Source organism: Megalops cyprinoides, chromosome 19, assembly GCF_013368585.1.
Source record: "Megalops cyprinoides isolate fMegCyp1 chromosome 19, fMegCyp1.pri, whole genome shotgun sequence".
Classification (NCBI taxonomy): domain Eukaryota; kingdom Metazoa; phylum Chordata; class Actinopteri; order Elopiformes; family Megalopidae; genus Megalops; species Megalops cyprinoides.
Genome location: NC_050601.1, coordinates 3771300 through 3796439, shown reverse-complemented (window position 1 = coordinate 3796439; position 25140 = coordinate 3771300). Strand labels below are relative to the sequence as shown.

The following is a 25140-nucleotide window of genomic DNA, read 5'->3' as shown; positions in this document are numbered from 1 at the left end:
CTTTTCTGATTGAACACTGCCAGGCCTGTCGGTCTTCTGGGTCACCGACAGATGATGTGACTGTAACCTTAAACAGGGAAAGGAATTCACAACACTGAACAGTTTCAGGTTTCTCCCGTAAAAACCCCCCCCCCCCCCCCCCCAATCCCAAATCCGGTGTAAAGAGTGACCAGACAAGAGAGGCGGGCAGGGCACACTGCTATTCAACCTGCCCCACCCCGCTGGTGTAGACCTGGGCTAGACCAAACCTAACCGTAAACTTACAGTTGTTCTGAACCCGTGTTTGACTTGCAGTGATCGTACATGCGGCCGTTTCCTTCTAGCTTGAGTCAGATGGCATTGCATTACAGTACCGGGGTGCACTACACATACAAGGTACTTTTAATCGTAATAAAGAGGTTGGGCTTACACTGAATAATTCTGATTCAGCTGGAAGATTAGTGAAGGGGACGGCAGTGTAGCATAGTGGTAAGGAGCAGGGCTTGTAACCGAAAGGTTGCTGGTTTGATTCTCACCTCTGGGGCACTGCTGCTGTACCCTTGGGCAAGGTACCTAACCCAGAATTGCCTCAGTAAGTGTAAGCTGCTGTGGATAAGCGTGTCTGGTAAATGACTGTAATGTAATGTGCCTAGCATTACAAGGACCTGTAATTCTAAGGTCAGGGAAGGATGGAGGAGCCACGCACTGAGAAATTTAAAGATGGAGGCAGACAGAAGAGACAGAACAAAATAATGCTCTCTATTGCAGTAATTGTTTGTGGTGTGAGTCCTCACCAGTAATTCTTCTCCCTTCCCCTAGTTGGGAAGTCAGTGACATTTTTAAGATGCTGCAACAGTCGTGACTTGTATTGTAGTCAGCTGCCCATTGTTTCAGATCTAGCCACACGCTGGTTATTTAAGCATTTGGTTTTTTCTCTTCAGGGTTTATGTAAGTTGTTGGTGTGTGTGTGTCGTACTGTCAGTTGCTTTTCTAATGGCCTTAGTGGACTCCTCACTGCCAGTTTCTTGCATGAAACCATACAGCTGAAATTGACCAGGAGTGTTCAAGATAAAGCACCTTTCTCAAGGATTCAAACTCGCAGCCCTCCAGTATTGGGTCTGGCTCACTGGTGAGTGTCCCGCTCTCACCACTGTCCTGGACCAGTGTCACCAGAAGGTGGTTACCCCTAGGAGGGACCGCAGTGAACTTTCGCCATGTTATTTCGTTAGAAAACGACACTTCAGAAACAGAAGCGCACTTCAGATTATTTGATGAGCTTGAAAGTGACATTCTAAATGGCGTTCTAAGTGCTAGTGGCTCTGAGAAATGTTCTTGCAGCTCTGCTCTGTTGTAACCTGAACTGCTATTATGTGGAATAGGCAAAGCTATCAAAGCTATAAGAAAGCCGTATCTCCTGACTCCTGTTTGTCTAGCGCTTCCATAAGCTGAACCTCCTTAAGTACTGAGGTACTGAGCCTTGGTTGTCCATTTGGCTGTAAGCAATTTTCTATAATGCAGAACCTTTGTTGTTCTATTATTTATTGACTTGGCTGATGCCCGTGTCCAGGGAGGCTTGCATAGCTTGCTTCTCTCATTCTTTCATAAACCGAGAGGTATTAAAAATGCAACAAATGAAATATTTGTCTGCAGTATTTCCCCAGAAGTACAGCTTATATTCACAAGTTATCCAAAAGAAAAAAAAACGATTTCGTTCACTTCATTTCCTTGCAGTCAGTTAACAGAGCTCGGAAGCTCTCATCTTGGTCTCTTCTGTGCTTGTAGCACGCATATGGTGTCTGTAGGTGTTCAAACATGCATACGGCTAACATGCACCGTTGCACCCGCTACTGCGGATGCGAGAAGCTAGAGAAAACACAGAGCTTAGAGATTACAGCTGGACTGAAACGCGTAGCAGGGGCTGGGCGATTGGGGTACTGAGGGCGGGAATGCTGCTCTCCAGGGTCTCACCTTGGTATGCAGCTGTGTGTATCACCTGCAGGGGTGACACATTCAAACAGACACAGCTCCTACCTGAGGATGGCCAAGGCAGCTACATGTCACACATCTGCGGCATCCTCGGCGGAGCGTCCTTGGCCCCCCCCATCTCGCACATCGGCTCGGCGCTGCCTATAGGGCCGTACGTGGGTGTGTGTGCACAAAGGCATTCCAGCAGAAACTGGCGTATCCTCTTTGTTCGGTGGCCAATGGCTGTTCAGTCTCAGTTCGGATAACGTCAGGTGAAGGTGATCTCAGGTGGAGGGACAGGTACCATCCATGTTGTGCTGTGCAGGTAGAGCAGTTCATAGGTGGAGGTGTGACTGTGCAGGCTGCATTGCAGTGTGGGCGGAGATTTGGCTTTTACTGTGTAGGCCTATTTATGGCACATTACTCTACACTACATTACATCACATTAATGTCATTTAGCGGATGCTCTTATCCAGAGCGCCTTACACAGTGTGTCTGATGCAGTGGAATGAAAAAGTTGCACAAATGGGACACCGCTAGCCAGCGCCTAATCTCGGTCTAGCACAGCTGTAGAGGCAGTGTCCGTCGGCAGCTTATTGTTTTGCTCCAGGTAAAATGGGCCCCCTCCTATCTCTGTTTGACCGGAAATCGGCCGACTCTTGTGGCGCGGAACAGCATGCCTGTGAGGGGCCGGCTGCCGTGCTCACTGACGCTCTGGGGTGGTGCGTGTCGGTAGTGCAGATGATCTCATGCGAGTTGTGGAGCTCCACGCTGCAGGCCCCAGGCACTGCAGCTTCAGATGCTGCCCTCACGTTTTTTTTTCTTTTTTCTTTTTGTTCTTGTTGTCTGGTGAAAATTGGACCCAGAAGCACTTTTTTTTGTTTTTAACGCCTTGTGGCACATCTCCCATTTCACACTCCCTGATGGTTACTGAAGCATTTCAGGTGAAATACTGAATACAGCGTAGGGATTGGAGCGTGAGAAGAATCAGAGCTCTGGCCTTGTGATTGTGAGTTCAGTTCCTTCCGCGCAAACCGACCCTGACAGTCATGTGGTAAAATTTCCTTGAATCGCAATGCTGAGCTGTGGAGACTCATATTATCTTAAGAATGATGATATTGAATCCTTTGAGTGAAACTCTAAATGAGAACATCAAATATTAAATGACGAAAGTGTTCTAGAGGTCTTATACTGTCAATCCAGGTCTTGAACCATGCTAATTGTCCAGCATAGTTCCTGGTAAGCTGTAGCAGAAATGAATAGTATTTCCTGTGTGAGAGTACAGTTTGACCTTTGTTCATTACCACCTGTGCTCAGATAAGCTTGAAATAGTTTCTATAGTCCACTTAAGTGATTTCTTTAAAAAATTCTTTAAAAAAGTTTCAATCAAGTATCAAATTTCCCAAAAGTGATTAATATTTTCTGACATGACATATTTTTAGTCTTTCTTCATTACTGATGTATTTGATTCCCAGAACCAGTTTTGTTTCCCTTCTTTGTACTTCTTGCAGCAAGGCGTGGTGTGACATTAATATAATCTTTTTTGTGCTCAGTACATTTTTGGGGGAGATTTAGGTGAATGATGTTTGTTTGAATGTTTATACCATTACAAGCTATTCAGAATGTTGCTGTTTTTGTGTGTGTGCGTGTGTGCGTGCGTGTGTGCGTGTGTGTGTGCGTGTGTGTGTGCGCGTGTGTGCGTGCGTGTGCGTGCGTGTGCGTGTGTGTGTGTGCGTGCATGTGCGTGTGTATGAGGGTGTGTGTGAGCGTGTGTGTATGAGTGTCCTGTGTCAGACAGCAGTGTTAATACTGTCATGGCAGGGTTTTGTTTCAGGCAGAACAGAGCGATGGCTGACGGGGGGGGCCCGTGCTGTCATGTGGAGTCCTCTCCCATGTCTCCCTCCGGAATGGGCCTGCCTGACGGTTTCCGCGGAGACCTCGCCTCCTCCTGTGGCAGATGGCCTGGTGTCGGAGCGGGCCGCCCCCCTGCCCCCCCGTCCCCCCGTCCCTCGCCCCCCGCCGTGGCTTTGGGGTCTGATCCGTCACGCTGGCTCGCTCGGCTGCTCCCCCGGGCCTGGGAGGAAACGCCCGTCGCCATGGCGCTGTTGATGGAGCTGTTTTGTTACTCTGTGTCTGTGCTCAGGTGCCGCTTACTGGATGCTCATGGCAGAGAGACACGAGGAGCCTGTTCGCTTCTTCGGTCTGGACCTGGGGTGGGGGGGAGGGCATTTGGGTGGTATTTAAATAGTCAGCCGTGGTACTCTGCTAATCCACTGTTTATATTGTATACATGTGGCGATCTGATCACTGTCACCCCATCGTCAGCCCAGCCAGATGATGTACAGGTCAGCGGATCTCTTGTGCCGGCTCTGAGCTGACTGCATCGGATCAGTCAGACTGGGTGAAGTAAACGATTTGTAACGCGGAGTAAAAGGAAGGCACCTGTATCTGTGCCCTCCAGCAGCACGGCTGAGACCTCACACGGGCCGGGAGCTCTGCCGAAGACTTACTTCATCCTTCACACTCTGACCCGCAGCACGTACACCCAGATCTGTGCGTATCTGTCGTTTGTGTATCGACCGGCTTGTCCGTTCCGTGGGGCACACAGGGAGAGTTCTGTCTCTGGAGATGTTGACGCTGTCAGTGTTCTGATTGGCAGCTGATCGGAGCTAACCCTGAGCTGACTGCATCCTCCGTCAGGAGAGTGATGTTTCATACAGATTTCACATAGAGCAGTTCTCCTTTGGTATGTGTGTGTCTGCTGTCGTTATTAACGCAAGCATCTGTGTGTGGCTGGTCTGAGGTGGAACAGTTTGGTTTCTGGATGGAGTTGTTAATAGCCGTAATAGCAATGAGGTAAATCTTAAGGTAAAATATGGCTTTTTTTTGCCTTTAGGAATTGGGTTTGTTGAGGACTGGGTTAGAGTTCTGGATCTTTGTATGTCTGTCAGTCTGTGTGTATCTGTGTGTTTATGGAGAGACAGCAGGGGGTCTGGACCTCTCCTTGCATAGAGGGTAATTTCTAAACAGCAGTGGGTGGAGAACTTTCATTGTGTAAATGATGGTGTACAGCTCATAACCTTCTGCTTACTTGTGAAGGAGTTGAGGTCTTGGAGCCTGGTGCCTCTTTATGAGCAGTTAAGTTCTTGGCCTGGGAGAGGTGTGCATTTTTTGGATAGGAACTTTGACGAGACGCAGGTTGAACTCGCCCACCACTGTCCAACAGAACGAAATGAAATGACTCAGCAGGAATGCGATGGAGTGAGGTGTTGCTTTGCGTCAGTGTAGAGAAGTAAGATTTAATACAGCACATCTCTCCTTTTAGTCCAGCTGCCTCTTTTATTTTCAACAATAAAAACAAAAAAATGATTCAGTTTTGACCTTGGGAGCTGTGGCACAGACATAGTGATTGGAATATTGGCGACATTTAGAAACGGGCGCTGGGGCATTGAGCTGTTTTGTCATTAAAATCGGGGGGAAAAAAATGAGCTGGCTTCCTGAGACCGGCTAGGTATTCAGATCACTCTTCTGCCTCTCCCCCTCCCCCTCCCCCTCTCCCTCTCCCTCTCCCTGAAAAGTCATTTTCATCTCCGTTTTACAAAATCAATTCCTAGGCGTTTTTTTTTTTTTTTTACGGAGGATTTGTGTAATATAGAAGGGGAGCGAATTGCAGGCTGTTTCTGGGACGTCACACATACGCGTACATCCTCCTCGGAATTGCCAAGCAATGTAATAACGGGAGAATTATTCATATTTATGAACGGCGTAGCCTGAGACGGAGGAGAGGTGGCTGTGAGTGGAATTGAGAATCTCGCTATCAGACACGGAGCACGAGTGCCTGCGTGTCGATTCAGGAGGTGACACCGGGACAGTGACGAGCATTCTTTTGTCAGTTATTAATTTTTTATAGCGTATTTTTGCTTTTTAGCTTTATTCGGGCCAGAGTGGCTTAACAGCACTCCTGAGCGCATGCTTTGCTCAGGTGTTGCCCAGGTGGTCTTCACCTGCGTCCCAGGTGCAGCTGAGGTCACGCACCTGTCACGGCAGCGGTGGCGCATGTGCTGCGCAGCCCGCTGTCCTGTCTGCGCAGTTGCTCTGCACTGTGAGAGCTCAGGGACAGGAGCGGTAATGGGTCAAGGTGCAGGTGGGAGGTCCTGATGTAGCCTTACTAACCCCCCCCCCTCCCCGCCAGTCCTGCTTGCCGAGCCCCACCACGCCCGGCCCCGACTGGCCGAATCACCCGCTGCCACCCGCTGAGTTGGACAGTCGGGTTGGCCTGCTGCTTCGCGGCCGGCTCTGTTTGACCCTGCCCGGCCGACCCTGTAGGTTCAGGGAGACGGCTCTCCTTGCTGAAGAAGCAGGGTTGCCTTCAGGGCAGCCGCAGGGCAGAGCATTCTTTCAGAGCTCTCTCATTTCCTCCTCTAATCCGATTGCCCACGTTTTAAAATGCGGTTGATGTAAAATTCACAGTAAGTGGGCACTCTCCCTCGCATAACACTGAGTGCTGTCCAAGATGCCTTCCGAATGCCCACAAAGATGCCACCTTCTGTCTCCAGTGTCCTGTTAGTACAGCTGTGCTTTGGCTGGAAGGAGACGGGGAAGGTTTTTTTCTAAAAGGCGACACCTCGGTTTCCCTCCCTCAAAGTCGACCTTGTGGCTCCCAGGCCAGGGGTCCAGGGGGTCCGGGGGGTCCAGGGGTCTAGTGCTCTAGCCACCGCTTCCATTAGCACTCGAGTCCTGAGGTCCATTAATTGCCTCCGAACGGCCGGTTTGCACCGGTGAGGCAGCGCTGGTCCTGTGGAGAGAACGATTAAAGCAAATTGAGCGAGGCCCGAGAAACCCCCGCGCCAGCGGAGGGCCGGAGAAAGCCAAACACAGAGCTCCTCCGTTCGAGGGCCGCGCTAATGACTGCTAAACGATCGGATAATTAATCAGTGTAATTCCACGGGGCTTTTTCCTGTTTTCAAACCGCCGCGCTGTGGTGTTACGCGCCTGGGTGACTACCCCGGCTGTTAACACAGGAGGGTCACATGAGAACTGATGCTGTTGCATAACTGACAATGAAATTGTTTTCTAATATCTTCAGGGAAAACCTGATAAAGAAAACAGTTTTTATTGGATTGGCATTTTTTTATCAGTATTTTTCTTTTTCTTTTTTTTTTTTTAAAGAGGACCAAACATACCACAAACAAATTTCAGTATAGCTGTTGGCACTTGTTGCTGTCAGTAATCTAAGCTGATATTGTATCTGTTCCTTCAAAAGCAGCAGTGACATTTGTTTCCTCTGGTTGCTTTGCATTTATGAATGAAAACATCTCCCAAGCTACTCTACTATGAACTGGTATTTCCCCTTTTTTTAATTAATTGACCGCAAGCGCAGTGTGCTCCTGAGAGCAAAGCACAAGATAATTTGACCGTGAGTGTAATTTGAAGGTGAGAGCTACGGGGTCTCTGTTGACAGTTGACTGGTGGCAGAGCTGTTGCATTGTGGGAGGGCGGATTTGGCTTTGCTTGAATCTGATGGATGAATAGGGCTTCCGTACTTGCAGGAGAAGAGTTCCCTTTATAGCGCCCCCGGTTTTGCTTTAGCCAGAAAAGGGAAGAAGCACAAGGAAGTGTTTTACTCTCTGCACCTCTAATCTTCAGCCAGGTTTGGCTCTTACGGTGCGTGTGCGTGCGTGTGCATGTGTGTGCGTGTGGGCTTATCCACATGAGGACAGGAGATACTGGTCATTCCCATTCTAGACATCCCTCAATGGGGCCATCTGTGAATACTGCATTGTACCAATAATACTTTCACACAAAGGGACTGGTTCCCCAAAACAACCTCATTTTGAGTTTAAAAGCAATGTAACGATGTAGTAAGCAGGCAATTAATGTATATGTGTGTATGTGTGTGTTGGCATGTTTGTGTAATAACTCAGTAAAAAGAAAAAAAATCATTTATATATGTAATAGAGTAAAACTAATACTCTGTCAGATAAACGGTGTCTGGCAATATTAGCACATAGCTTGTCCCATTTTTTGTGTTATTGTAAATAATGCAGTTGTATACAGATGAACTGCAGTCTGACTCCTGACACCCTCACATGTTTGACGAAGGACAGGTGTGTGTAAGAGTGAATGTGTCAGAACTGCAGAGAGAAGGATGGAATGCTGTTAAAATCTAAGTGGAGAGAGACAGGAAAGGAGTAAGAGGAAAAGGAACCATACCAAGTGTGCGTACACACACGCACGCACACACACACACTCGCACACGCGCACACACACACACACACTCACACGCACACACACGCACGCACACACACACACACACTCACACGCACACACACACGCACGCGTACGCACGCACTGACACTCTCACACGCACATGCACACACACTCGGATACAAAAGCACAGGGCTCAGGTAGCTCAATAGGAGAGAACATGACTGCAGAACAACTCTCTTCCCCCGTTTAATTATCATTGTTTTTTCCCATTCGCTCTGTCCTCCGTTCTTCTCTTTCAGAATCTCCCTGTTTCCCTGTTTCTGTCTGCATCTCTCTGCTCTGCTCTCTCTTTTGTTTCGGTCTCTGCATCCTGACCTCGCTTCGCAGGTAGAAGCTGATCTCATTGGTTTCAGTGCATTCTTTTAACTGTCAGCATTCTCGACGAATGAGCTCTTCTCCTCCTCACCTCCATCCTGTCCTGTTTCCTCATGCCCCCCCCCCCGCTGTCTCCTGCTTTTATTCCTCCTCCTCCTCCTCGCCCTCTATCTCTCTTTCTGGGTCTTCATCCCCCTTCTTCAGTTTGCCTTTCTCCCGTCCCACACCCATTTCCCTCTTCCTTGTCCCAGTTGAGTCATTGTGAGCTGTGGCTTTCGTGACAGTGTGTGTGTTTTCTGAGAGACTGTGGTCAGTGCTGGCTCAGTGCTGATCTTTGGCATCTGTGAGAGACAGTGGTCAGTGCTGGCATAGTGCTGATCTCTGGCTTCTGTGAGAGACTGTGGTCAGTACTGGCTCAGAGCTGATCTCTGGCATCTGTGAGAGACTGTGGTTCAGTGCTGGCTCAGTGCTGATCTTTGGCATCTGTGAGAGACTGTGGTTCAGTGCTGGCTCAGTGCTGATCTCTGGCTTCTGTGAGAGACTGTGGTTCAGTGCTGGCTCAGTGCTGATCCCTGGCTTCTGTGAGAGACTGCATGGTCGGTGCTGGCTCTGAACTGTTCTCTGGTTTCTGTGAGGGACTGGTCAGTATGGCTCAGTGCTGATCTTTGGCATCTGTGAGAGACTGTGGTTCAGTGCTGGCTCAATGCTGATCCCTGGCTTCTGTGAGAGACTGTGGTCAGTGCTGGCTCGGTGCTGATCCCTGGCGTGTGAGAGAGTGATTGGCCATTGACCCTGACCCACAGTTTGAGTCCTTTTTCTGGCCTGTGACGTGTCTGTCAGCACTGCTGGGCCCTTATGGCACAGGCCAGGCAGAGGAGATGTTCCCGCTGTGCCAACCTTCTGGCCGTCTGCTGCCCTGTGCCAAAGCACTGCAGGTGCAGGTGTGTGACAGGCCGCGCCTTTGTCTGGGAGGCCAGTGCGTGTGTGTGCGTGTGTCTGTCCGTGTGTGTGTGTGTGTGCGTGCATGCGCGCGCGCGCGCGTGTGTGTGTGTGCGTGCGCGCGCGCGTGTGTGTGTGCGTGTGTGCGTGCGCGCGCGTGTGTGTGTATGTGTGTGTGTATGTGTTTGTGCGTGTGTGTGCGCGCGCATGTGCTCGCATAAGGCGGTGAGTGCCCAGCTGGGACCCCGGCCATCTGACAGATCGGCCCACCCCCAGTCTCCCGCCAGAGATTTGGGTTGAGACGTGTGTCTGTCCAGCACCTCTGCCACTCCTGCTGGCATTGCTGCAATGCATGCTGGGATAGGAGATCTCATTATGTGGCAGCTCAACTGTTGGAAGAATAATCCAGCAGTCTGGTGTAGAAGGGCTTGCATGTAGGCGCAGATGCAGGCGGAAAATGTGCCGTGGGTCATGTGACCCTGTGGTTGGGAAGGAAGGAAGTATGAGGAGAAGCTGGATGCACCGTAGAATATCTCTGCTTGGCCTGGCTTTGCCGTTTCCAGATTGCCACAGCTTGCTTTCAGGATCCCACTAATTGTCTCTGCTGTGCATCCTCTGCTTTTTTTTTAAATAGTAGAGCTGTTGCTATTGGTAGAGAGCAGATTGTGGGGAGGAGCCTGCTTCCTTCTGTGTGTTGGTAGAGGACGCTTTGGTGTGATGTCACCTCGTTAGCGCCGCAGCCCTCGTCCTGACGCTGGGCCGTGGACGGGATCTTTCCCTCATGTGATTGGCGGGAATGGCGCTCGCTCGGTGACAGCTGCAGATGCATGTGGCTCACTGGGGTGGAAAAACCGCCAGGATCCCTGCGCCCCATTGGCTTAGGAAGACAGGGGCATGTCTGTGTGTCAGCACGCAGGGATTAAAAGGTATTGTCGGGTGTGGAAGGTGGGTGGGGTGGGTCAGGTGAGGGAATGCTCACCTGCGGAGTGACGGCGGGAGCGTGAGTCAGCGAGCTCCTGCCCCGCCCCGCCCTGCCTGGTCCCGCGAGCGGGGCCCGGGAAAAGCGGTCGCTCCGATTCGCCTCTCTCCCGTTTCTTCAGCACGGATGCTTATTAAATGTGAAAAGCCGTTGTGACTCACTCCTTATGTAATTTTTTTCCTGTCCCCCCGGGGGCCGGTGCAGCTGAAGTGTAGTCGCAGTCAGGCGCCTGTCGTTTTGGGTCAGATCGGACCCTTCGTTTGAGGCGTGGGCTGGGGGGAGGTGCCCCCGCCAAACGCATACGTTCCCAGCTGCACATCTGTTGGCTGTGAATTCAGTCGAAATGACGTAGGTCCACAAGATAGCTATAACGTAGAGTGGTGTGAGTGGTCAGGTTGTCATAATCCGTCGGGAGGGGTGATGATGACGTCGCACGGTGGGAGCGATCATGATGTCATAAAATCATGGGAGTGGCCAGGATGTCATAATATTGTGGGAGTGGTAAATATGTCATAAAAAGGTGGGAGTGGTTAGGATGTCAGGATTTTGTGGTATTGGTCAAAATGTCTTAGTCACTTGGGAGTGGTCAGAAATATTAGGAAGAGTAGAGTGACAGTGCCACATTGGGGCCGTTTGTGCTTTCAGTACTACAAAAGCAGGAACGTTTCTATGCCAGTAGGATGGCAGTGGAAGTGGGGAAGGGGTAGGGGGGTTGTGGGGCACTAACGCTGCATCCTAAGTGGGTGCAGTTAATGTCCAGCTCTGTAGATGTCCGAGAAGTAATACTCCGACTGTGCAAGTGGCCTTGCAAATGAATAGCATAATAATTGTAACTGAAGCTAAACAAATGGATGTGACAGGCTTTTAATATGAATGAATACATGCAGCAGGAGGTGAATGGCAAGATGAAAGGAGTTTAATGGTGAATATGAGAGCACTACCTTATGAAGACTGCGTAAGGAGGAAAAGCAGGAGCAGCACGGCCGTGCGAATTGGCCGCCTGCCGTTTGTGTGGAATCACCAGGACGGTTTCTAAGAGACCAAGGACGGCGTTCCCGGTGAGCGGCAGCCTTCGGTGGCGGTCTTTAGCGTGCTGGCGGGTGGAGACGGCTTTCGACTTCGCCTTTCAGAGAACCGGCCGTCCAGGGCCCCGTTCGGATGAAACGCCCCCTTGCGGGTTCCGTGGGTGTCCACTGCACAGCCTAATGACCTGCTGATGGAACACAGCTGCCATTCTCTGGAGGCGAATCCTTCGCCTGTGAACGTGTCATTACCTGCATAGCCGAGGCCCTGACCCCAAATTCACAATTCTAATGCTGTAACGTGCGCTTTATTGGATCAAAGCCGGAGAGCACAAAACCTCAGCAGAAGACCTGGGATGGTAATATCCTAGGTGCATTCTATATTAGGGGTCAGTAGTGTGGCATAGTGGTAAGAAGCAGGGCTCGTAACTGAAAGGTTGCTGGTTCGAGTTCCCACTGGGCCAGTGCTGCTGTACCCTTGGGCAAGGTACTTAGCCCAGGATTGTCCCAGCGAATATCCAGCCGTATAAATGGATAACATGTAAAAAACTGTAACCTAAAACTAAGTATGTAAGTCTGGATAAGTGCATCTGCTAAATGACAACAGCGTAAAGCAATGTGGTCCTTGTTAGAAGGAGCATACATGGTCGGGTCTGAATTCCACCCGGTAGCAATCGTGTGATGTACAAATTGGAGTGCTAATTTGTGATCCTTGATGCCAGTCCTCTCATCAGCTACATCTCGCGCTGTAAGTAAGCTGACTTATGGAGGAAAAGGGTGTGTAATCCTGTGAGAGCTACCTGCCGCCCGCTCCTTATCGCTCTCCCGGCCGGTCAGCGCCTAATCAATACCCCGTCTAATAGGGTGTTAAAGCCATGGGGCGGGAGTGCTGAGTGCGCAGTTCGGGGGGGGGGGGATGGATTTTTATCCCGGCGATGGCAGCGCGCGTGGGGCGTATGATGGACGCAGTATTGGCATAGCCTCCCGCTTTGGGCTCCAGCGGTGGCGCATTGCAGAAAGCCACACACATTACGCACACAAAACCAAGGAGTGTGTGTGGGGTGTGAGGCGGAGGGATTTCATTTATCCCCTTCACCCCCCTCTCCTCCTCTTTTCTTTCCCTCCCTGTTTCACTTTCTGTTCTTTTGGGTTTTTTCTTCCTGTCCTCTCCCTCTTCCCCTCCATCTCTCTCTTACCCTGTCTAACTCTGTCCTCTTCTCTCTGTCTCCCTCTCTTTCCCTTCATCTCTCTCTTATTCCCTCTCTTCCTCTCTCCCTGTCTCTCACTCCCTCTGCACTGTATTACTGTGCGAACGCAGTTTGTCTCCCCTGATCCGCTGTGTGCAGCGTGACTCTTCTTAATGACAGCTCCGTAGCTTTGGCTGGGTGTGCGGGGCCGGACGAAAGCAAAGCTTTGGTGAATGCTCCTGAGCGTGACAGCAAATCACCAGGCCTCTGACCACTGTCCGAAAGCACTGTGCTGTGGTATCGTAGCCCCTGTAGCGGAATGGCGGAAAGCCGTTGGTTTCCCGGCTCTGCTGGTGGGTTGGGTTGCTGGTCAGAACCTCTGTGGCTGGTGCGGCAGCGCGGACAGCACCAGAAGCACCTGTTAGCAGAGAGAAGCTCTGAGATGGCGACACCCGGAGGACAGAGAGAGCGTAGCACTGACAGAGCTGCGGATCTGCAGGTCTCAGTGCGAGTGCAGCGGCCATCGCTGTCGGGGCGGTGCGCGGCCCCACGGCTCTGCCTGTGCTCCCTCCTGGCTCTCACAGTGTGCTCTGTGCTGCGGTGTGCTCTGTGCTGCGGTGTGCTCTGTGCGACGGTGTGCTCTGTGCTGCGGTGTGCTCTGTGCTGCGGTGTGCTCTGTGCGGAGGTGTGCTCTGTGCGACGGTGTGCTCTGTGCGGAGGTGTGCTCTGTGCTGCGGTGTGCTCTGTGCGACGGTGTGCTCTGTGCTGCGGTGTGCTCTGTGCCGAGGTGTGCTCTGTGCGGAGGTGTGCTCTGTGCGGAGGTGTGCTCTGTGCGGAGGTGTGCTCTGTGCGGAGGTGTGCTCTGTGCCGAGGTGTGCTCTGTGCTGGCGAGGTGCTCTGTGCGACAGTGTGCTCTGTGCCGAGGTGTGCTCTGTGCTGGCGAGGTGCTCTGTGCGACAGTGTGCTCTGTGGCGGTGTGCTCTGTACAGTGGTGCTCTGTGCTGCGGTGTGCTCTGTGGCGGTGTGCTCTGTACAGTGGTGCTCTGTGCGGAGGTGTGCTCTGTGCCGAGGTGTGCTCTGTACAGTGGTGCTCTGTGCTGCGGTGTGCTCTGTGGCGGTGTGCTCTGTACAGTGGTGCTCTGTGCTGCGGCGGTGCGCTCTCTCTGCAGAGCTGGGTGGCTGGGTGATGATCGCGCTTTTACTCATCACGCCCGCGTCATCCCCACAGTACAGCGGCCACAGCAGGTCCTGATTATGTGCGTCTGGGTTTGGGAATGCATCTGTGGCCCTGATGGCGTCTCGACAGACAACGAGGCATCGGTGTGGCTGTGGGCGTGGGGCAGAGCTGTGTGAGTGTGTGAGTGTGTGCGTGTGTGCGTGTGTGTGTGTGAGTCTGTGTGTGTGCGTGTGTGCATGTGAGTGTGTGAGTGTGTGTGTGTGTGTGTGTGTGTGTGTGTGTGTGTGAGTGAGAGACGGAAACGCTGTTCCCCAGCAGAGCTGTGTGAGGCATCATTCATTTGCGCAGCAGACACCGTAATCCAGAGCATGTTACACAGATTTCCCATCATCCGTTTCTGCAGCAGGATATTACTGATGCAGCTCATCGTAGTTAAAACGGCAGTTTCCCGCCTGGGAACGGGGCCTGCAGGCCTTGGGCTCTGACCCTCAGCGGGAGGTTACAGGGGGATGGCCCTGAAACCGGGGTCCTCTGAGTGTGTGTTCACTGTCCCCCTCGGTACGGCTCGCTGTGACGGAGCTGTGGAGGAATGAAAGGCAGGGGTGGATGGGGTCGGTCTCGGCCTGCCTGCGCTTGCAGATCCCAGCAGCTGAGTCATACAGGCCTGGCTCCCCTGCTAGCTTTGATCAGGGCAGGCTGACTGCGGTTTTCTGTCTGTTCATCTCTCGCTTTCTGTCTCCCTCTCTCTCCTTCTCTCGCTTTCTGTCTCCCCCTCTCCTCTCGCTGTTTCTCCTTTTGTCCCTCTCCGTTTTGCTCTCTCTCTGTCTCCCTCTCTCCTTCTCCGTTTCTCTCTGTATCCCTCTCCTCTCTGTTTCCGTATCCCTCTTTCGCACTCTTGCTTTCTCTCTCTCTCTCCCTCCCTGTTTCTCTCCCTCCGTGTCCCTCTCCTTCTCTCTGTTTCTGTCCCCCCGTCTCTCACTCGTTCACGCGGTTTCTCTCTTTCTGTCACTCTCACTCTCGTTCCCCGTCATTCTGTCTTGTTCTCTCTGTTTCTCTGTTTCTGTCCCTCCCGCTCTTTCGGTTTTTCTGCCCCTCCTTCTTGATCTCAGTGTGTTTCTCTCTTTTTGTCTCATTCTCTCCTTTGTCTTTTTCTGTCTCTCGATTAATTTCTCTCTGGTCTCTTTCTCTGTCCCTTTGCTGACTTTATGTCTTTCTCTTTTGTCCTCCTCCTGTATCTCTGTTTCTCTCCTTCTGTCTTAACCCTCTCTGTATCTTCTTTCGCCTGAAGCCTGTCTCTCTATCTTTCCTCCGTTGTTCTCCGTTGTGGGACAGCAGACAGACAGAATTGCAGCCTGAAGTGCTGATCACTAATATCAGTACAGTAGGGCCATATTACTGTGCCGTTTCAATACGCAAGTTCCAGTACAGCGCGTCTGATGTGGACTGATCTCATCTTGAGTCCAGACTTTGGCTGAGTGGTCGGCTCTGTGTGGGAGGACTACATTTGCAGCTTAAAAATAGATGTTGTGAAAACTGCAAGTCCTCGAATGCTCGCTCTCCAGCTGTCAGATGGTCTCGAAATCTCTCAGTGCCGTTCGAACCCCGCTTCCCCCAACGTAAAGCCAGAGGAGGATTAGGAGGAGGATGGAAACGGTGAGAGATTTCAGCGAAGAACAGAAAACGAGCTCTCCCGCTACAGCGTACAGGCCGCCAGCCTCCTTTCATTCACTGTTATATTTCCCACCTGTTCGCTTTGGCCGGGGAGAAACTCTGCGCTCACAGTGATGGGTTCCTGAGTTGTTGGTGCATGATGTGCTTGCCATGGTTACTGCTTGTCTCCATGTGCCGTTATTATGATTGGTGTAAAATTCAGTCCTAGTGAGAGAGTGTTTCTCATCTATACTCATGGCAGATCCTGTCTCCCTTGTCTCTTCTAAGGCCTGCTGGGTACACAGTTCCTTCAGCTGGTTCTTTGGCCTGCCAGGTACCCAGTTTCTTCAGCCTGTGTGAAGGCCTGCCAGGCACCTGGCTCCTTCAGCCTGTGCGAAGGCCTGCCAGGCACCCGGCTCCTTCAGCCTGTGCGAAGGCCTGCCAGGCACCCGGCTCCTTCAGCCTGTGTGAAGGCCTGCCAGGCACCTGGCTCCTTCAGCCTGTGCGAAGGCCTGCCAGGCACCCGGCTCCTTCAGCCTGTGCGAAGGCCTGCCAGGCAGCCAGTCTGTGCACTGCAGCAGTGCCCTGCTCATCCTTTGCTACAGCCTGATGGGCACCCTGCTGCAGTAACGAGAGCCAGTGTCTGGCTGCAGCGGGTACAGTGGCTGAGTGAAGCAGCCACTACAGCTGCTCTTCAAGGCCTGGATCCATCTGCCTCTCTGACATGTATGCATACACACACACGCAGACACGCACACACAGGCACCAGGATTAATCTCGCTTTAAGAGGAGAAAAAACAGATGCATGAGTACACACACACACAGACACTCACTCCCGCGCGGGCACACACACACACACACACACACACACAGCCACGGTATCATATTCCTCCACAGGAATGTTTGCCTCGCTCGCTCTTGCCCTTGTGCTTCCTAACCCTAACCCTCTGAGATTCTCTCTCTCTCTCACCCTCCCCTCTCCCCCTCTCCCCGCGAGGCGTCTGCGAGTTTCCCGGTATCGGCGTTTCTGGGAAGCGTAGCCAGACTGCATGTGTCAGCTGCTGCTGCTGTGTGCGGCTCTGAGAGTACGGCCTCCCGCCACAGTTGGGCCGAGGCTCTGGGGCCCGCTGCAAAACAACGGAGGGGAAACGAATGTGTTGCGTAAAATGTTTAGCTCCCCTCACAGTAGGTCAGCTATAATTGAAACAGGCTGACCCAGTTCAGAGATGCGCACTGTAAAGGTGGGGAGAGTGGGACGATTTGAAGGCGAGTAGGTGTTGCATCGCTCTCCCCCCCCCCCCCACTCTAGCAGGCCTCTTGAGGTAACGTCAAGTTTCAGGTCCGTGACCCAAACCCACGTTAGCCTCAGGCTGTCCACAGTTTGCTGGAGACGCCCTCAGGTGTCTGCTGGTGTGCTCCCACAGGAACAGGAAGTGAAGGCGGAGCTACAGCGAGGGGGCGGAGGAAGAGGGAGGAAACGCCGAGGGCCATGTGACAGCCTGCCTGTGGGGCACCGAGGATCTAAACAGAGAGAGGAGGAGGGAAGGACAGAGAGAAAGAGAGTAGGGACAGAGACAGTGAAGGGGGGGGGGGGGGAGAGAGAAAGAGAGTAGGGACAGAGACAGTGAAGGGGGGGGGGGCAGAGAGAAAGAGAGTAGGGACAGAGACAGTGAAGGGGGGGGGAGGGACAGAGAGAAAGAGAGGGACAGAGACAGTGAAGGGGGGGGGGGGACAAAGGAAAGAGAGTAGGGACAGACAGTGAAGGAGGAGAGGGAGGACAGAGAGAAAGAGAGTAGGGACAGAGACAGTGAAGGGGGGGGACAGAGAAAGAGAGTAGGGACAGAGACAGTGAAGGGGGGGGGGACAGAGAGAAAGAGAGTAGGGACAGAGACAGTGAAGGAGGGGGGGAAGGAGGGAAGGACAAAGGAAAGAGTGGGGACAGATTTAGGGAGGGAGAGATGGAAGGAAGGAGAGAAGAAGAGTGGGGAAAGAGACAGGGAAGGAGAGCTAAGGCGGAAGAGCTGGAGGGAGGGGATGAAGGACGCAGAAAGGGAGAATTGGGTAGGGAAGGACTGGGAAAGATTGGGGATAGAGACAGAGAGGGAGGGAGGGAGAGAGAAAAAGGGAGAGTAGGAATGGAGGAAGTGAAGGAGAGAGAAAGAAGAGAGTAAGCAACAGAGGAAGGTAAGGGAGGGACAGATGGAGAGGGAGAGAGGGAGTGAGGAGGACAGCGATTAAGAAAGGGAAGGAGAGAGAGATGAGTAAAGGGATACGAGTCCAGCAGCACAGGAGAATGAAGGGATGGACTGAGAGGGAGAGATTTCCGGAATGGGTGATTCGTGCAGCTCGAAAGAAATCAGAGCACTGACGTTCACATTACTCAGGCTGTCACTGAGCTAATGTAACAGGTCACAGAAAAGCCACAGCATGGAGCAGGGCCTTCCCAGTCACGCCAGGACACTGCAGAATTAGAGACTGACCGCTGGGATTTAACCAAAAACTGAACCGCAATAGGACCCGGGCGATTAGATGCAGTCAAGGCTACCAGGAACGCGAACAGAACTAAGCCTGGTATCTTTGTTTTAGTCTGCCATCCCACCTGGCTTTAACAGGGAACCCTGTCTGATTACCTGCCTAGGGCATTAGAGAACAACAGCTGAAGATTGATGCGGATTGATTCGCTGAACCGAGCTAATGGGTGATCTGATATCACCCGCCTCTCTCTCTATCTGTTTCTTCCTGGACTCATTTTTCTGCCCTCTTACTTGTTTTTTAAATGCCTCGTTTTCTGATGTCTCCCTGCCCTCTCTGTCTCCCCCTGCAGGCCAAGTCGTGTATCTGTCATATGTGTGGAGCCCACCTGAGCCGGCTTCACTCCTGCCTGTACTGCGTCTTCTTCGGCTGCTTCACCAAGAAGCACATCCACGAGCACGCCAAAAACAAGCGCCACAATCTAGGTAAGCCACGAGCACGCCAAAAACAAGCGCCACAATCTAAAACCACGCGCACGCCAAAAACAAGCGCCACAATCTAGGTAAGCCACGAGCACGCCAAAAACAAGCGCCACAATCTAAAGCCACGAGCACGCCAAAAACAAGCACCACAATCTAAAGCCACGAGCACGCCAAAAACAAGCGCCACAATCTAAAGCCACGAGCACACCAAAAACAAGCGCCACAATCTAGGTAAGACACGGGCATGCCAAAAACAAGCACCACACCCTAGATAAGCCACGCACACGCCAAAAACAAGCGCCACAACCTAGGTAAGCCACGCACACGCCAAAAACAAGCGCCACAATCTAGGTAAGACACGGGCATGCCAAAAACAAGCACCACAATCTAGGTAAGCCACGAGCACGCCAAAAACAAGCGCCACAATCTAGGTAAGCCACGCGCACGCCAAAAACAAGCGCCACAATCTAGGTAAGCCACGCGCACGCCAAAAACAAGCGCCACAATCTAAAGCCACGAGCACATCAAAAACAAGCGCCACAATCTAGGTAAGCCACGAGCACATCAAAAACAAGCGCCACAATCTAGGTAAGCCACGAGCACGCCAAAAACAAGCGCCACAATCTAGGTAAGCCACGAGCACGCCAAAAACAAGCGCCACAATCTAGGTAAGCCACGCGCACGTCAAAAACAAGCACCACAACCTAGGTAAGCCACGCACACGCCAAAAACAAGCGCCACAATCTAGGTAAGCCACGAGCACATCAAAAACAAGCGCCACAATCTAAAGCCACGAGCACACCAAAAACAAGCACCACAATCTAAAGCCACGAGCACGCCAAAAACAAGCGCCACAATCTAAAGCCACGAGCACGCCAAAAACAAGCGCCACAATCTAGGTAAGCCACGAGCACGCCAAAAACAAGCACCACAACCTAGGTAAGCCACGCACACGCCAAAAACAAGCGCCACAATCTAGGTAAGCCACGAGCACATCAAAAACAAGCGCCACAATCTAAAGCCACGAGCACACCAAAAACAAGCACCACAATCTAAAGCCACGAGCACACCAAAAACAAGCGCCACAATCTAAAGCCACGAGCACGCCAAAAACAAGCGCCACAATCTAGGTAAGCCACGCGCACATCAAAAACAAGCGCCACAATCTAAAGCCACGAGCACACCAAAAACAAGCGCCACAATCTAAAGCCACGAGCACGCCAAAAACAAGCACCACAATCTAGGTAAGGGACGCGCACATCAAAAACAAGCGCCACAATCTAGGTAAGCCACGAGCACGCCAAAAACAAGCGCCACAATCTAGGTAAGCCACGAGCACGCCAAAAACAAGCGCCACAATCTAAAGCCACGAGCACACCAAAAACAAGCGCCACAATCTAAAGCCACGAGCACATCAAAAACAAGCGCCACAATCTAGGTAAGCCACGAGCACGCCAAAAACAAGCGCCACAATCTAAAGCCACGCGCACGTCAAAAACAAGCACCACAATCTAAAGCCACGAGCACGCCAAAAACAAGCGCCACAATCTAGGTAAGTCACGCGCACGTCAAAAACAAGCACCACAACCTAGATAAGCCACGAGCACACCAAAAACAAGTGCCACACCCTAGATAAGCCACGCACACGCCAAAAACAAGCGCCACAACCTAGGTAAGCCACGCACACGCCAAAAACAAGCGCCACAATCTAGGTAAGACACGGGCATGCCAAAAACAAGCACCACAACCTAGGTAAGACACGGGCATACCAAAAGCACATGCCAAACGTAGGTAAGACACATGCACATGTAACACACACTCCACAGCCTTTGAAAGACACAGCAACACCAAAAACAAGAGGCACAGTTTAGGTGAGACGCAGGCATTCCAAACACGAGGCACAGGCGCGGCACAAGCAGCCGCACTGAATGGCTTTGTGTTGAAGTGAACATTGTTGGTACTGATGTACCTGTGTTCAGGGTGCTACAGCTGCCTAAACGCTGGCTGCTTTCCCTTTGGATCTGCACGGTCCTCTGTCAGCTCAGTTAGCCCTGATGCCACAGACACTTGCACACCTGCACAGGTGTATCCGCGAGCCAGTCTCTCTCCTGCTCTCTGAGATGTGACACATTTCGTAGCAATAGGGGTGAGAATCTCACAGCGACCCGGCTGTGCACCCCCCTCACCCCCCGTATCCGAAAGGAGCCGTTTGAGGAGCTGACATGGGGTGTGTCAGATCAGCTCTTTGGTGAACGCTTGGAGTCAGACCGCACACGGCCGAGATTAGCGTGTAATTATCTCCTGTGTATTAATCAGGGGGGCTGGGCTGATTACAGCACAACAGTGATAATGGTAACCCCCTTATTACGGAGTGACTGACAGCGGAAATGCTCTCCAAGGGGGCCCTCCATTGTCTCTGGGGATGGAGCGTATTCCAGACATAAAGGAGCCCAGCGTGGAGAAATCAGCGCGTTAACAGTGCAGCCTTAAACACACTCACGCTGAAGCACACACACTTACATACACACACCCATTCACAGTTAAACACACACACTTGCATATATCCGCACACAGACTCAAACCTGCATGCAGGCACATACACACACACACACACACACACACACACACACACACACACACACGCGCACACACGCACGCACACACGCGTGCATGCACGCACACATGCACACACGCAGCAAGGCTCAAGGAATCGGACATTCAGTGAATTTCTCAAAGATTTCTTCCCTTCAGTGGTGGGGGGAAAGGGTTGGGGGGAGATCTAAGCCAGAACAAGTGTCTCTTTTTAGCATTTCCCCATTAACTTAATGACTGTCCCCCTTTTGAATAACTAACATGCACTCGTTAGTGGGATCTTTGTGCGGGGAGCGATTGGTTGTTAATGCTTAACAATGGCACATTAATAATGAGCATAATCACAGCAGTAGTAGGGACAATGGTATCGGTCTGTGGGTGATGAGGTTCTCTTTGGGAATTGCTCCTCGTGGCAGCTCTCTGTCAGTCTTATCAAGCTCAGAACGTGAAACTATTAATTAGGTTAAGGATTTGCACAGAAACCGCCGCTAATCAGTGGGGAAAACGGCTTAGATCTGGGGGGAACGTTAGCTTAATAAACCAGACATAATCAAATTAATACTTACTGCAGGCCGTTTTTCTTAATTTTCGTCCTCTTTTTTTTCCCGTTCGGTTTTGTTCGGTTCACTTACACTTTTTACATTTATTTTCATCTGATTGGTTCGTTTGTTGGTTGAGTGTTGTGTATTATTTTTCCCCTGCCCGGTTCCCATGGTTACGCAGTCCAAGGCCCTTTCTGGCAGTATGTTTCAGCTTTTCCCGGGTTGCCACCATCATTCATTAACTCCGCAGGGTGTCCACTCGCACTCCAGATATTACCCACAATGCACCCGGGCTGCCACTGGAACGGCACGGGTGACGCACCCTGTTCAAGAACTTGGGAGCTGCGGGCCGGGATTCGAACCCATCACCCACTGGTCACAAGCCACTTACAGGGCTGCCCAGTTTCACCAATGTTCTTGGCACGACAATCCTCCAAACCATAAGAACAGACAGAGGCTGTAGACAGAGGGGTGTGTTTGACCACAGCCAGCGCAAGCGTGGCACATGTGTAGCACGTGGGCGGCAGTGTGGCGTAGGAGTAAGGAGCAGGACTCGGGTTCGATTCCCCGCTGGGGCACTGCTGTTGTACCCTCGGGCAAGGTACTTAACCCACAACCCAATATCCAATAAATATCCAGCTGTATAAATGCATAACAAAAAAAAAAAGAAAATAACTAACCCATGTTAGTCGCTCTGGATAAGAGCGTCTGCTAAATGCTGGTAATGTAATGTTGAGTGCCGAATGGAGATGCAAGGCTGGAAGAGAGGGGCTCTTTATTTTTACCTCGTTTTCGGATTCTCAGAACACCGTGTTTGAAAGTGTAAATGGGAGACGCTTGACCTCGGCAGTTAAAGGAAGGGCGTGTGGAGGGATGGGGTGGTTCCACTGGGACTTTCAGAAGCCAGTCTGTAATTAAAGCCATTTCCAGAGCTGACATGTGCTTAAGATGAAGGGAAGAGAGAGAAAGCAGCCTGGTGTCTGCTCAGGCTCCTCTCCCGGCCCTGCCGAAGGAGATGCACAGGCGTGTACACGCGAGTCAACCACATACACACACACACACACACACACACAGTCTCACATATACACATGCACACACGCACAGTCTCACACACACACACACACACACACACTCCAGTTTACTCTCAAATACCCGCACGCAGTCACCCCCCCCCCCCCCCCCCCAGCAACACCACGACCACGCATGCACACACATGCACACTCAGTCTCACATACATTACACACACACACACATGCGCGCACACACACGGATGCACACTCAGTCTCTCAAACACTTACACACACTCCTGCTTGCTCCCTAATATCCGCACTCATTGGCTCACTATTACAAATTCATTTAGACCTCCTCCCTGACAGACACTACATTCTTAATGACACTCCACACACTGGTAGTCTTTTCGTAATTATACTTCACATTTTTACACACTTATTACCAGACTCTTACACACATTTGTGTACCACACACTCACTCCTTAGTTCCCTCATTCATTCTCATTCACTTACTCTCATACCTTAAGATATTCACCCTCTCTCACACACACACACCACACACACATACACACACTCTTTCCTGGCTCAGGGCTGGCTCCTGGCTCCAGGCTCCTGACCACACAGCCAAGGGATGCCTTCGGTGTCGGGATAGGCAGGGTCTGCTATGGCTATAAATAGGTTGTCACGGCAACAGAACTCAGGTATTGTTGCCGTGGAGTTTGAGAATATGGTGGATGTGAAGAGAAAGGCCAGAAGGCGAGAGTGCCATGCCAGTCAGTGACATCATCATCATCATCATCATCTGACCCCCACCCACCCGCCCCCCAGCTGTACAGAGGAAGGAACATAAACAATATGATCAGCAGGATCAATAAAGCTGACTGCAGGAAGAACGTGGCAAGAAAGGAGAATTCAGAGCTGTGTGAAACACGCTTAATGCTGGCTAAACCCGTCTGCTCTCTGTGACCCCTCTCTCTCTCTCTCTCTCTCTCTCTCTCTCAGCCATAGACTTGCTGTACGGCGGGATATATTGCTTTGTGTGTCAAGACTACATATACGACAAAGACATGGAACAGATTGCCAAAGAAGAACAGAGAAAAGCGTGGAAATTGCAAGGTACCGTGTTGCTGAAGCACACCTCTGGCCCCTCGCTGAAAACGAATCATCCCTTCACCTCACAAGTTCCATTTGACATTTCTTATCTTTGACACCAAGGATATTTTTTAGGAAAAAAAAAGTCGTGTTGTTGAAAATGAAAGCCGGGAAAAGTGTTTGGTCGGCCACATCAAGCCCACACTGAGGCTGTTGCCTTGTAGCACCAGAGTAAATGTTTGGCACTTTCTCTCCTCTCAAGGAGCCAGCCTGGAAGCCATTTAAAGACCAGGCCTTTGGCGTTCTCACCTAACTCACCATTCTGTCTGTCTGCCTGGCTGTCTGTCTGTCTCCAGGTGTGGGCGAGAAGTATTCAACATGGGAACCGACCAAGCGAGAACTGGAGTTGCTACGGCACAATCCCAAACGCAGAAAGATCACCACCAACTGCACCATCGGTAACGCTCTGCATCTCTGAGAAAACCTTTCCTTTCTCTCATTGCTCTTACAGGTCTAGAAGAGAATATATCTCATGAACATAGAGGCCACTCTGGTTGTTGACTGCCATGCTTGTGTAGTACTGATGTGAGATGAGGCCCCCTATGGTTGGTTCCCTTAGTGAGGACCCTGGGTCTTCATCCCAGTGAGCTAATGGGGAATCTGTGGCAATATAATGGCGTGCTAAAATGTGGGGGTCAGGCACACAGTTAACTGCTTTTTGTTCTTACATCGTAGCAGTTTTAACGCTAACTGTGACATCGTAACAGTCTGAAATAATAACACTAATTGTGACTTCGTAGCTGTGTTGAGTTTGAACGCAAACGGTGACATAGCTTTGAGTACTAAGGCTAACGTTGACATGGTTGTCAAATCTACGGTTAATGGTGAGGTGGTGGCAGAATGCTAGCACTGTAGACAGATCGTTGATAATTTAGAGGTGTGTCAAGGAAGGATGGCCCCCCTGCATGCAGGGAACAGATGTTCCTGTCCATTCGGCGGCGCGGACACGCCTGTCCCGCAGTTGATTTGAGTTCTGTATTTATGCATATATCACAGCCCGCCGTGCAGTGTGCAACTGAACAGCTGCTCTGTACTGACACTGAGGTGATGGAGCCGGGTCAGCTCCTACTTCATACCTCATACCTCATACCTCATACCTCATATCTGCATGGGATACCCTGCAGTTCCTACCTCATACCTCATATCTGCATGGGATACCCTCTTACCCCACCCCTAATGTAGAGAGGAAGGGATTGACTGTGTGTGTGCATCTGTCTGTGTGTGTGCGTGTGTCCATTTAAGTGTGCATTTGCATGTGCATATTTTTGTGCGTGTGGCTATGTGGGTGTGCATGTACATATACAGGTGTGCATATGTGAGTGAAGGTGTGAGCTTCAGGGTTTCTCATGCCTGAAGCTCAGGTGCTAAAGGGGAACGGGACAGCTGGGTGGGACCGGGGTGCTGCCA

General features: G+C 51.4%; 1 protein-coding gene across 2 annotated transcripts in view; it reads left to right on the top strand.

Moving 5' to 3' along the window:
• Positions 1-25140, top strand: part of LOC118794354 (ubiquitin carboxyl-terminal hydrolase 22) — a 39224-nt gene that overhangs the window by 4909 nt on the left and 9175 nt on the right. For both annotated transcript variants that reach the window (XM_036552591.1, XM_036552590.1), the window contains 3 exons: positions 18308-18440; positions 23584-23697; positions 24030-24131. In XM_036552591.1, the coding sequence (XP_036408484.1) occupies positions 18308-18440; positions 23584-23697; positions 24030-24131 (349 nt within the window). The remainder of the gene's footprint in view (positions 1-18307; positions 18441-23583; positions 23698-24029; positions 24132-25140) is intronic.